Source organism: Camarhynchus parvulus, chromosome 23 (assembly GCF_901933205.1).
Source record: "Camarhynchus parvulus chromosome 23, STF_HiC, whole genome shotgun sequence".
Lineage (NCBI taxonomy): Eukaryota > Metazoa > Chordata > Aves > Passeriformes > Thraupidae > Camarhynchus > Camarhynchus parvulus.
Window position 1 is genome coordinate 1,503,038 of NC_044593.1, and position 12,910 is coordinate 1,515,947.

The following is a 12,910-nucleotide window of genomic DNA, read 5'->3' on the forward strand; positions in this document are numbered from 1 at the left end:
CACCTCGCTCAGACCATGTGTCCAACTAACACAGCGTGGAAGTTCTAAAGGAGGTACCAGTGGATGCCAGGGAATCCAGCACGGCACCACAGCCCCATTCCCAACAGGAATCTGCCTCCTGTGTGCCAAACAGGCACTGGAAACCTGCCCAGGGACCTCTTCAGCTTCACACAGTGATTGTGGAAAGTGGGAATTTGTTTATACTGCTGTAAAGAGGAATCAATTTTCCTCTTTGGCTCAGACTTACCCCCCTCGCCCCCACTAGTTCAAGACGCCTTGAGCTCCAAAATAATGCTAAAAATACATCTTTTGATGCCTTTTTGATTGCAATTCAATTGAACACACACATTCATTTCACTTTCTGCTCTGGGGGGAGCTTCCATCAGCTCTGTTCAGGCACAACAAGCACAGGGAGCTGGGAGGGAGCACCCAGCCTCAGGATTTCAGGTCTGTCGGGAGCTGAGGGCTCCACTGAGGACCAAAAGCAGCACCTGCCCTCCCAGCACTCACCGAGAAGTAATTCTTCTTGGCTGCAATGTTGGGGTTGTTGTCACTCCAGTCATAGGCCAGTTCCTCCTCCTCCTTCTCATTGAGCCAGATCAGCTCAGCAGTGGCCCGGGACACGAATCCGTGCAGGCTCTGCAGGTGCCTCAGCCTGAAGCTCGAGGTTTCCTGGACACAAAGAACGGTTTATTATTCCTCCTCCCTGCTCTGTTCTGATGTTTTTTCCCCTCTCCCCAGCCTTGGAGCAGGGAGGGCCCCCAGGCTCACCATCAGTTTGCAGTACTGAGTCTCCAGCTTGCCCAGTGTCTCTGTGTAGCTGGCGCGGAAATTCGGAGACATTTTGCCCTGAAGGATGAGAAATGTTCTTGTTACCCTTCACAGGACAGCATCACTCAAAATCCCATCCCCAAACCTTTCTCCACAACTCTGCCTGAGGAAGGGGAGGGTGGAGAGGATGGCTCAGGGCAGCACTACATCAACTCAGAAGCTCCATCCTTAAAATCCTCTCTGCCCCAGGAACGTGAGCCACAAGAGCTGATCCCAACGCCCTCATTTCCCACGCCTGGTGTCCCCCACCATACCTCATACATCCTGGCCTCCTTCACGCTGGAGCCCAGGTCCTCCACGCTGGCATGGATGTGCCTCTGGGTCTCCAGCTGGGATTCCACGCTGGGCAGGTCAGTGCCCCACTCTGCCCGCTCCAGTCTCATCTGAAACCAAGAGGCTCAGGTCAGCACTGCTCACTCTGCTCTCAAAGGGACACCAGCAATCCTCCCAGGTCACCCCAGAGGGAACAAACACCTCCCAGTCTTGCTGGAAGATCCTAAGCCAGTGCTCCAACTCTGAACATTTCTGGGACAGCCCACACAAGCTTCCCACCCACGTAAGACCAAGTGACTGCATCAGCACAGATCTGCTTCCAGCTTTGAAAGGCTCCTGAGATCCCCACCGGCCAGCAGGACCCCCAGAGAGAAAACCCAGCTCCAGACAGAAGCCTCAGATCTCCAAAAAGTACAAACCACCAAAGCAACTATTCACAGAAAAAGGCAGGAAAAGGCCTGGGGGCAGCTTCCCACATCAGCCTGAGCACAGGCAGGAGGTTTGGCCCAGCATCTCCTCACCTGCATCTCCTCCACCCAGGCCAGCAGCTCGTAGAGACGAAGCGAAGGCTGCCTTCATCTTCAGAGGAGGAGATGGCCACCAGCTCTGTCCTGGTCATGGGCTTCCTGAACCAGGAGGCCGAGGAGGTGTGGAGCCCCTTGGTCAGGGACTCGCCCTTCAGGTGTGTGGTGCTCAGTGTGGACGTGGGCACCAGCTCCAGGGTGGAGAAATGGCCCTTCCTGTACAGGTTGGTGCACTCCAACCTCAGCGTCACCAGCTCGTCCTGCAGCCTCACGATCCTGGGGGAGCAAGCAAGGAGAGGGTAAGGATGGGAACGCGTCAGAGTGACAAAACTATCCTTGGTCTCCTTAAAAAGGAAATAAGCCCAGAAGTTTCTCTCCTTGATGAGGTAAAGACACCTCATAGGACCTGGGGGATTTCACCTCAAACTTAAGGATGGCCAAATGGACAGGAGCCAAAAAGTCCAGCTGTGTCGGACTCTCTGGTCAATCAGGAGTTTTTATTATCATTCTTGTCTAACCTTCTGATGTCTCCTTTCTCTTTCTTTAGTATCGTTTTAATATATCATTTTCATATAATATAGTATAGTAGAATATAATATAATAGTATAACATAATATAATATAGTATGATATAATATGATATAGTATAGTATGATATAGTATGATAAAATATAGTATGATAAGATATAGTATGATATGATATAGTATGATATAGATATAATATAATATAATGTAATATAATGTAATATAATGTAATATAATGTAATATAATGTAATGTATTATAATGTATTATATTATATTATAATATAATATAATATATTATATAATATAATATATTATATTATAATATAATATAATATAATATAATATATTACATTATATTACATTATAATATAATTATAATATAATATAATGTAATATAATATAATATAATGTAATATAATGTAATGTAATGTAATGTAATGTAATGTAATGTAATATAATATAGTATAATATAATACAATATAATATAATATAATATCTGCCTTCTGACAACTTCGGGGTCAATTCTCATCTCTCACCTCATCCTGGGAACCCTCAAAACACCACAACAACCAGTGACCACACACGTGCCCCACACAGACGGGCTGTGCAGCCCCTGAGGAAGCTTCTCAAGGTCACCTGAACACCAGCTCCTCCAGCTGGTAGTAGTTCTCGTCCCGGAGGATCTGCACGTCCACCTGGAGCTGGCGGATGAGCCCCTCGCTCTCCTGCAGGAACGCCACCACGTCCGCCTCGTGCTGCACCGGCTGGCCTGCCTCCAGGTGAGCAGCATCCTGAGGGGACAGGGGACACTCAGGGACGAGTCCCCTCAGCCCTGAGAGGGGCTGAGAGTCACAGGGTGCTGGGTCACAGCACCTCCTGCCACCACCCCATGTCACATCCTTCTCCCCATCCTTCGCTTTTCCCCCACCATGGAGCTGCTCCATGGCTGGAGGTCAGAGAGCTCCTCTCCAAGTGTTTTCCTGCTTCTTCAGTTGGTGTTTTTTACAACAGCTCCAGGTGGAGCTGCCCTGCCACACCTGCAGCCCCAACACGAGACATTGGTGGTGGTCTCTTACAGACATATTTTATGAAAAAGCTTTTTGTTGGGATTTTTTCTCTTGAGAAGCTGAGAGGCCTTAGAAACAAAATGTAAACAATGGTTATCTGCTGCTGTATAATGCAACAGGGGGATCTGTGATTGGTCTCATGTGCTTGTTTTTAATTAATGGCCAATCACAGTCTGTCTCAGACTCTCTAATCAATCACAAAATTTTATTATCATTCCATTCCTTCCCTTTCAAGCCTTCTGATGAAATCCTTTCTTCTATTCTTTAGTGTAGTTTTAATAAATCATTTTCTTTTAATATAATAGATATCATAAAATAATAAATCAGCCCTCTGAAACATGGAGTCAAGATTCTCTTCTCTTCCCTCCTCCTGAGACCCCTGTGAACACCACCACAGTGGTGCCTTCTCCTTGCCCACCCTGGGTGCTGCTGGCTGGCAGTGACCATTCCAGGAGCCCCAGGTGTCTGAGGGTGCTGGGGCTCCTGGCATCTCTTTTCTCCTATAACAAAAAAATCTCTCCAGAAACCTGCTCCCTACCCAGGGTCTGCCACTGAGTCCTTTCCACCGGGCAAATAAAACAGATTTTGGGGGTTTTAAGCCTCATTATACGACAAAAAATATTCAACAAGCTTTTCTAGAAGTGCTGTTCTGCTCCACACCAGCACCTCTGCAGATGTCCAGCCCCACTTGCTGTATTCCCAGAGACAAGACCATTCTCCATCCCTCTGTCCTCAAGGTGATCTGTGGATCACCAAAATATCTGCCACCACCCCTACAGCACCTCTGGGACAGGCTCAAGGGCAGAAAAGAAAGGAAAACGTTCCAGGGGGAACCCACCACCCCAGGCAGAAGAGAGGAGAGGAGATGGGTACAAAACAAGAGTAGGAAAACAAACAAATCAACAAAACCAGGAGGGGCAAACCCCACTCCCCACTCACAGCCTGTAGCGTGTTCTTCGCCAGGGTGAGCTTTTCCTCACAGCTCAGAGCACCATTCTGGATTTTGTTAGCGATTTGTAGCAGCAACTCCAGCCTGGAATGACAGAGGGAGGTGAGAGAGGGGTTTTGGAAGAGGAAGGAGCAGGGGATGGCCCTGCCAGGGGCACAGCACCCACCTCTCCACCGCCGGCCGCAGGAGCTTCTCGCGCTCCAGCATCTCAATGATGAGCTTGCCCCACTCCTCCTCCACATCGTTGGGGTGGTAGCCCTGGGGCAGCTTGATGCGTCCAAATTCAATCCAAACCTGGGGGAAACATCAGCAGAATGGCATTTCCCACCTCTGCCTTGAGCTGCCTGGGGATTCCAGGGAGGGAAGAGGGGCTCTGCCTCCGCTCCTGCAGTGTGCTGCTCGCTGCCTGGTTTATCCTGAGGGGTGTTCCCACCTCTCCACTCCAAAATAAACCTGAACTGAGCACAGTTCAGTCTTGCTGAAAAAGCACAGCATTCCCACCTACCAGCCTCTGGGCAGCCAGGATGATCCTTACCTCTAGCAGTTTGTAGAGCTCCTCTATCTGTCCTTTTTCCTGCTCTTTCGCTGGGATTTCAGTTTCTTTGAAGTGTATGTACTGGTTATAAAGTGCCTGGGATGAGAAAGGCTCATCAGGAACCACCCTGGGGATTGCCACCACCCATCCCTCAGCACTGGACACGGGACACACTGAGGAGAGACCTTGTCCAGGACCTACCTTTAGCTCTACAGGGTTCTGGGGGAAGGATTTGTCTGACATGAGTATCGTGTGCTGCTTGATCCACGAGATGAGGGACTCCACACGGGTCTGGTACTCCAGCCACCTCGAATCCACCTCCTGTGGGGCGAGAGTGTCTTTGCAAGCACTGCTGGCGGGCAAATCACAGAGAACTGAGGTGCTACAGGGCGGATCAAGTGCCAGGGCTTCCCTGCTGTGATGCCATCCCAGGTACAGGGAGCAGGAGGAGGAGGATCCTCCTTGCCAGCTGCTCTCTCTAAGCTCAGCTTTTTTCCTGCTGTGTCCTTACAGACACCCCAGCAGGTCACAGGGCAGGCACCAGAATGGGGTCCTCCTCCCTCTCCTCACCCCTTTTCCACAGGGAACAGCCCCTTTCCCAAACCCTGCCCAGAACCCCCAGAAGGCTGTCCCAGCCTCGCAGCCCTCAGCAGTGCTTACGATGGCGCTGATCCCTTCTCCTCCCTCGGGGACTTTGGGAAAGGCATCGTAGATTGAAGACACGTAAGTTATCACCGATTTCTCATCCGGAGAGGGAACGTCCACGTCTGGCAGGAGGGGAAGCAGAAAGGCAGTGAGGAAAGGGAGTGGGAAGAGAGGCTGGCATGTCCCTGCACTGGTCTCACGCCCTGGGCACCCACCTTCAGCATCCAGCAGCCGTGTGACCCCCAGGCGCTCGGCGATCTCGAAGGCCTGCTCCAGGTTCTCCCGGTTGCTCTGGATCTGCACCCTCTCCATGTCCACCAGATCTGGCCTGCAAGACACAGCCCAGAGTCACAGCCAGCACCAGGTGGCCGGGGCAGAGCATCCTGGGTGGGCATCGCTGCCATGCGTGGCTCCCAGGGCTGGTCTGAGCTCCTGCCCCACACTGGAGCTCTCCAAGGGGATCTGGGCTGCAGGACTTCCCCGGCTCATCCCCCTTGGGAAAGGGGCTCAGGCTGCAAAGAAAAACCTCTCGGTGCCAGCTGGGGAAGAAGGAATCAAGAGAGGATTAACTGCTGCTTGGGAGACCTCCAAGAGCCTTGGATAAAAGCATGGATGGAAGTGCTGCTGTTCATGGAGAGCAAAAGGGCAGCACTGCAGCACTCAAGAGTTTTAAACCTTTTCATTTCTGCCTCTCTACCCAACCTTATTAAGATTTTTTTTTCCTGCAACCTGATGTATCTTTTGCTCTTTCCAAGCATCCCTCTCTCCACAGCTACCTGGCAGAAGAGAGAATTCCAGGTAAAAAAGACATTGCTCCCTCCCACATCCCCAGCCCATCACTGACCACAGTGGTGGGCAGAGACCCCTGGGAGATCCTCATCCCTCCTCCCACCCTCATGACGCTCCCAGTGCTGCTTCCTGCCCACCTGTATCTGTGGATGAGGGCGTTGAACATCTTGCCATCGCTCCAGCAGGAGGAGAAGTTGGTGCACTTCAGCCCGATGTAACCTGCTGTCACCTTCTGCGTCCACAGCAGGAGCTTCTCCTTGGCTGACATATCCCCCAGCTCCCCACTGATGTAGATGTCAGAGATCTGTAAGGAAGCAGCACAGCCATGGGAGGATGCAGGAGCAGGGAAACCTCCACCAGGCACATCCAGTTCCTCTGAACTTGCCCCAGACCTGGCTACCAGAAAGGGCAGGAGGCAACTCGTGGTCACCATGGGGAGAGGGGACCCTGCGCCCAAGGAATTTGGGAAGGGACCACAGGATCTGTTTGGGCAGGCTGGAGATCCAAGCAGGCAGAGCCAGGCATTTTCCAACCCCCATTTCACAGGAACACCAGGTGCTGCTCGGCCACACAGCCCAGCCCAGCTGGGACTCGAGCTGACACCACCAAACCCCAGCTGCCAACAACCACCAGAGCCGCTCCCTCTGCACCATCCCTGTCCCCACAGACAGGGACACACCTCGCTGGGAACACAACGTCCTGGAGAGAGGAGGCTCCAGGCAGGTCCCTTCCTGCCTCTCCCTGCCCCAAACACGCCGTGCATCCTCCTGTACCCTCACTGCTCCTGCCCTGCACCCTCAGACACCTGAGGCTCCTGGAATGGTCACTGCCAGCCAGCAGCACCCAGGGTGGGCAAGGAGAAGGGACCACCACCAATATCTCTTGCTGGGGCTGCAGGTGTGGCAGGGGAGCTCCACCTGGAGCTGTTGTAAAAAATTTACCAATTTAAGAAGCAGGAAAACACTTGGAGAGGAGCTCTCTGACCTCCAGCCATGGAGCAGCTCCACATTGAGGGAAAAGGGAAGGAAAGGGAGAAGGATGTGACATCCCCCCTCTGCCTGGCTGGTGCCAGGGGGTGCTGGTGCCAGGGGGTGCTGTGACCCAGTTCCCAACAAAAGGCAGCGACAGTCACGGACCCCTCAGACAGCACGGGCTGCGAATGCCAGACTGGCACGTGACGCCACGCACGTGTCCCCGCATGCCAGCAAATTCCTGACTGGCACGGCTTCCTCCTCACCCTCCCCTCTCCAGCTCCCCACTTAGTACAATTACCTCCCCTTAATTAAGGGGAGGACAAAGGGGACGGTGGGAGCCACTCGGATTTCCCAGGGTGCCCACGGAATGGCAACCAACGCAGGCTGTTTGCTTCCCGGATTCCTCCTGCCAGCACTGCAGGGAGCAGGTGTGCCAGCACCCAGCCCTGAAAACACCCAAATCCCTCCCCAAAACACGCTCAGCTGGGTGCTGGCAGCGCTCAGGGCTGTCAGACATCCCTGAGCAGGCAGGAGACAGGGACCTGCAGGATTAGCGTCTGTCCCGCCCCGCCGGTGTCATTGGTATGCTGCAGCTCACCTCCCTCTCCAGCCTGACACGCTCATCACACATAAAACTGCTCTTTGTCAGCTGCTGCCACGCTGCCGGAGCTGCCTTTAACTCCTCCAGCCCCGGGGCTGCCTTTCCCCTTTCCCCCGGGATGCTGGGAGCAGGCACCTGGCAGAGCTGGGATGGATGGGATGATGTGCTGGGTGAGCAGCAGGATGGGACCCTCCACGCCTTCAGGGAGGACCTACAAAGCTCCCTCTGCTCAGCACCCCTTTATTAATTACCTGATGGCTCTTAATTAAGAGCAGAATGAGCCCTTCTGTGAACCCACCCACCAGCTGTGCCCCACCGGGGCTCTCCAGCAGCGCTGCCCATCCAGGAGCACTCACAGCACCCAGACCTGATAAATCCTTTCTTTTTAATCCCTGCCACAGCACTGGGGTTCTCCAAGCACTGGGCCTGTTCCCTGACAGCATCCTTGAAGGAAACTCTCCTAGAGATGTGCTTGTGGAGGTGCAGGGTGTGGCACCAGCTCCACCCTTCTTTCTTCACATGTCTGTGACAGGACAAAGATTTAGGGAGGCACCAGCGAGAAAAGAGACTGGAAACTCGCAGGACTTGGGGCCAAACCCTTCCAGCATCAGCTCTGTGCATCAAGCAACTGGTGGCAGGATGCTGAAGGCCACATGGTGGCTGTGACAGTGGTCCCAACCTGGCAAAGGCATCAGGGCCACAGCCCCTTGAACCACACGCCTGTCCTGGGACATTCACAGCTTGACCAGACCCAAGGGCACCCCCAAAAGAATGACCAGCAAACAGTAACAGGCTCTGAAACACAGCACCATCCCCTCCTGTTCCTCCTGGAGACCCCTCAGAGCAGGCAGAGCCCCCACATCTCCATGTTCATCCTGCTGCCATCCATCCTGCCCGGGCAGCAGGAAGGGGACACCCCAAATTCACACCCTGAGGGCACGAGTGGCAGTGGTGACAGCAACCACCAGCTGCACCCATTGGATTCAGGGACTGTCACTCCCAACCTGCCTGCGCCAGGAGCAGGGACAGGACAGCTCAGTCCCCAGGGGATACTTTTCCTAGAGGAGATGCTGTGGGGGAAAAACCTCAGGAGCTTTCTGCCCCTGCCATCCTGCCACAGCACGAGGTTGCCCCATTGCCGAAACGACCATGCCCAGGAGCCCCAGGATTTGGGGTCCACTGAGCCGAAATCACCATGCCCAGGAGCCACCAAGATTTGGGGTCCCCCGAGCCAGGTCCTCCCACCCCACTCTGGAAAGGGGGCACACTCACACACTGACCATTGCTCCAGCTGTCCCCGAGCTCCCCCTGCAAGCCCGGCCCTCCAGAGCGAGCCTGAGGCCACCATCAGAGGGTGCCACCGTGGTCCCACCAGCTCCTGTGCCCTTGGCCGGCCGCTCGCTGCCGCCGTACCCCGAGGAGCTCCGGGCCGCGCTGCCGCTGAAGGAGGAGGGGCTGCGGGAAGCCGCCAGCCCGGCACCATCTCCCTCCGACGGCAACCCCGAGCTTCTTCTCCCCACGCTGGGGTTTTCCAGCTGATCCACCATGGGGGACGGCGTGGACAGCTCGGACACGGTGCCCGGCTCTGCTGCGGAGGAGCAGGTCCAGGCGGCGCTGGAGCTGGGATCATCGCCGCCTCCTTTCCCCCAGGCATCCCCGGCCGCTGGTTCGTGGCCGGGCACGGCGCTGGCCGGGGACAGGAGTGTCCCAGCACGGCCATCGGTCCCTGCGCGCAGCGGCAGCAGCACAGCCCGGCAGCTGCCGCTCCTCTGCAGCTCGACCAGGCGGCTCACCGCCTTCTCGCAGTCCTTCTCGGCCGGGTTCTCCAGCAGGCGGGCGATGACGGTGGTGCCTTCCTCCCGGGCAGCTCCCGCCACACCCGGCCGCTGCGGCTCCAGCACCAGGCGCGCTTTCTGCAGCTCGCCCTGGAAGCGCTCCTTCACCTGCACGATGATGCCGGGGTGCAGCGAACCCGGATCGGGGTCCCCGCCGCTGGGCCGGCTGCCGGAGGGCTCCTCCTCTCCTCCCTCCTGCCCTGGGGATGCCTTCGACTTGGGCGCCTCATCCTCATCCTCGGCCACCTCCAGCGCCGGCGGCTCCTCCTGCGGGGCTGCCTCGGGCATCGCTCTCCTCTTCCCTCTCCGCCTCCGTTTGAAGCGCACCCTTTTTTTGGGAGACAGCGGTGCCTTCTTCCCCGCAGCTTTTTCCTTCTGCTCTTTAACGCAGCCCAGCGAATTCCCCATCTCCTCCTGCTCGGTGCCGGCAGGGAGGCAGCTGAGCGAGTCGCCGGCTCCCGAATAAATCCCACCCCGGCCTTCATCGGATCAAACGCAGCGTTCCACCGAGTGCCCCTTGTCGCCGTCCCCTCCCGCCAGCCCTGCCGCCACCGCCGCCGCTCCAGACAGCCATCTTACAGCCTGGGCGCTGCGAGAAGACAAATTCAAAGCATCTCACTGCAGTTCAGAAATCACTTGACCTAAAAGCAGGGGGAGCGGGGATTGGCTGCGGCGTCCTTCTCTCCAAATATGAGGTAATTGGAGCACGGCCCTTGCCAACACAAACAGGGGAGCAGGAATCAGGCGGCGGAGAGAGGAGGGGAGAGGGAGAGGGTGGGGAAGACGGGGATAAAACACAAAACCTAAGGAAGGTTGGCAAAGGTAGAATAAAGGAAGGGGTGGGAGAGAAATGGGAAGGGAAAAAAAAAAAAAAAAGCAGGGAGGAGTCAGAGTGACTCTGCATGCTCGCCAGCCGGCTCCGCAGGGCTGCTTCTCTCCAGTTCGGAAGGTTTGCTCCTTAATTCTTCATTCTTCATTCCGGGAGCCCCAAAAGCCCAACTCATGCGCTCACGCTGCTGCCAGGCTCACCCAGTTTGGGGCACAGAGGTGCCCTGGGCACCCAGCACCGCTCCAGGGAGCTGCAGCCAGAGGGTCCCAGCAGGAACGGGAGGGTGATGCTGCCCAGCCCAGTTCTGCCTCTCTCCTGTGGCTCCTGCCCCAAACGCCTCCCAGGGCAAGGATTTGAGGGGCATGGAGCACCCCAACTCTGCCTGCCAGCTCAGAGGGACCCAGAGTAGGGTAACACGCACCTAAAGTGGGGGTGAGGCAAAAATTGGGGGCATAAAGATGGGGGGACTGAGCTCAGCCCCAGGAAGCAGGGAAACATTCAATGAGGAAATGCTCAGCGAGGAAACGCTCAACAGGGAGCAATCCACAGGATGACTAAGGGAAACCAGTGACCACAAGAGCTCTCAGGACATGAGGAAAAGCCCCCAGGGTACCGGGGCACCCTCCTCATCTTCACCACGACAGAGCTGGCAGAGCCTGAGCTCCACAGCAGCACCATCGCATCCTCAAACCTCTCTGGGGCTCTCCCAGCCGCCTGCCCCCAGGCAGCAGCCCTGGGACACTAAGGGAGATTAAGAGGTTCACAATGGAGCTACAACCCCAGAAAAAATCCCGTTAGTGCAGCGGGAGCAGGACACACAGGCTCGCCAGCACCCGCCCTGCTCCCGTGTCACCCACCAGGGTGGCAGTGTCCCCTCCCAGCCAGGCATGGAGGGCACCCAGCACCTCCTGATGTCCCTCTCCTGCCACAGAGGATGCACCAGGGCTGGATGACCACAAGGACAGCGGGGACAAGATGTCACAGCCAGGGCCCCACGGAGATGACAGTGACTCATCAGCATCCAGAGCCTGACCCCGGCTGCTCCCCAGGGCCAAAGCCTGCGAAGAGCCTCGTCAGCAGCCCCACAGCCAGCTCAGCCCCAGGCTGCCACCAAAAGCCTCTCCCTGAGGCACTGCCCAGCCTCCAAAATATACAGTCTTCCAGTGCAATCTTCCTTAAGTCTCACAGCCAGCACTAGTCCTGCCTGGAAGAGGCCAGCAGGGATAAAGCAAGGAGCTGGGATACAGCAGATCCCACAGAGCTGGTGCCACATGGCCAACGAGCTGCTGACACCACCAAACCCCAAATGCCGACTCACTGATGGCCACACATCACCCCCCTGATGCCACCAAACCCCAAATGCCAACTCACTGATGGCCACACATCACCCCCCTGATGCCACCAAACCCCAAATGCCAACTCACTGATGGCCACACATCACCCCCCTGAAGCCATCAGAGCTACAATTGGATCATTTCAAGTCATAAAAGACCCAAAACTCGCTTTTCCAACAGCATCTCTAGCACACAATTGCTGGAGACAGTCCCAGGTCAGGGTGCCTCTGCCATCCCTGTGCTGTCACCCAGCTGACACGTTCCATGCCAGTGAAAAGTTCTGTGGCGGCACTGACCACCCAAAGGGTCAGGAGTGCCTTGGGATAAAACCCCTGGCCCCTTCCAAATTTGCTCTTCTCCTCCAGAGACTCCAGCTGAGCAAACAGGCACGGCCAACAACCCCGGGAGGCCGCGGCACACAACCCATCATTAACGATTTCATTATGCAAATGACACGGGGAGGCTGCTGCTGCTCTCCCAGCGTGGTCTCCATGACACTGCCATGAACCTCCAGACCCATCCACGGGCTGAGATCTCCATGGAAAATGCAGAAAAACAAGGATTCCACAGCTCCCGACGCCCGCCCCGCGTCCTCCGACAAGAAAATCCCCACGTCCTACCTGGAAGTGGAGGATGATGGTCCAGATGAGCCCCAGGGTGAGCTTGGGGTTGCCATCTGTGATGTCATCATTGCGGATATTCACCAGTTTCACCTGGGAAAAAAAGGCAAACGGGGTTAAAGCTTCCTGTCAGCCTCACGCGGAGAGCAGGGGGACACGTCCCCACCACGCTGTCCCCAGGGCCACTCCAGTGAGGAGCAGGCACACGGGAAGATCCCAGGGCTTCCCAAAGAGGCAGAGATGCCACCTCATCTCCTGGCTCGGGGAGGATTTTTCCATGTTTCCAGCACTCTCCATCCAGAAGTGCTCTCCCAGCACTTAATGGCTTTACTGCAGCGTCCCCAAAGCCCGGAGCTCTGGTGCATAATTGAACAGCTACAGAGCACAGAGAGTGGGCAAAAAGGGGATGGCCAAGCTTTAACTCCAGCCTGGGCTCAAAACCCAGCTCTAATGAAGGCAGGAACACCCTCACTCCTCCCCTGGGGAAGTCTCCTCTCCCCAGCACTCCACGGGACCCCACGGATCATTCCCTGGCAGGAGTTCTGGGCTAAGATCCCAGCAAGGCCACCACACTTCAAA

General features: G+C 55.8%; 1 protein-coding gene across 1 annotated transcript in view; it reads right to left on the reverse strand.

Moving 5' to 3' along the window:
* MACF1 (microtubule actin crosslinking factor 1) overlaps positions 1 to 12,910 on the reverse strand; it is a 139,306-nt gene that overhangs the window by 88,190 nt on the left and 38,206 nt on the right. Inside the window, 14 exon segments of the mRNA XM_030964653.1 lie at positions 511 to 672; positions 772 to 849; positions 1,086 to 1,214; positions 1,626 to 1,658; positions 1,661 to 1,904; positions 2,790 to 2,944; positions 4,160 to 4,253; positions 4,336 to 4,463; positions 4,705 to 4,800; positions 4,906 to 5,025; positions 5,365 to 5,471; positions 5,565 to 5,677; positions 6,276 to 6,442; positions 12,332 to 12,424. Of these exon segments, the coding sequence (XP_030820513.1) occupies positions 511 to 672; positions 772 to 849; positions 1,086 to 1,214; positions 1,626 to 1,658; positions 1,661 to 1,904; positions 2,790 to 2,944; positions 4,160 to 4,253; positions 4,336 to 4,463; positions 4,705 to 4,800; positions 4,906 to 5,025; positions 5,365 to 5,471; positions 5,565 to 5,677; positions 6,276 to 6,442; positions 12,332 to 12,424 (1,719 nt within the window).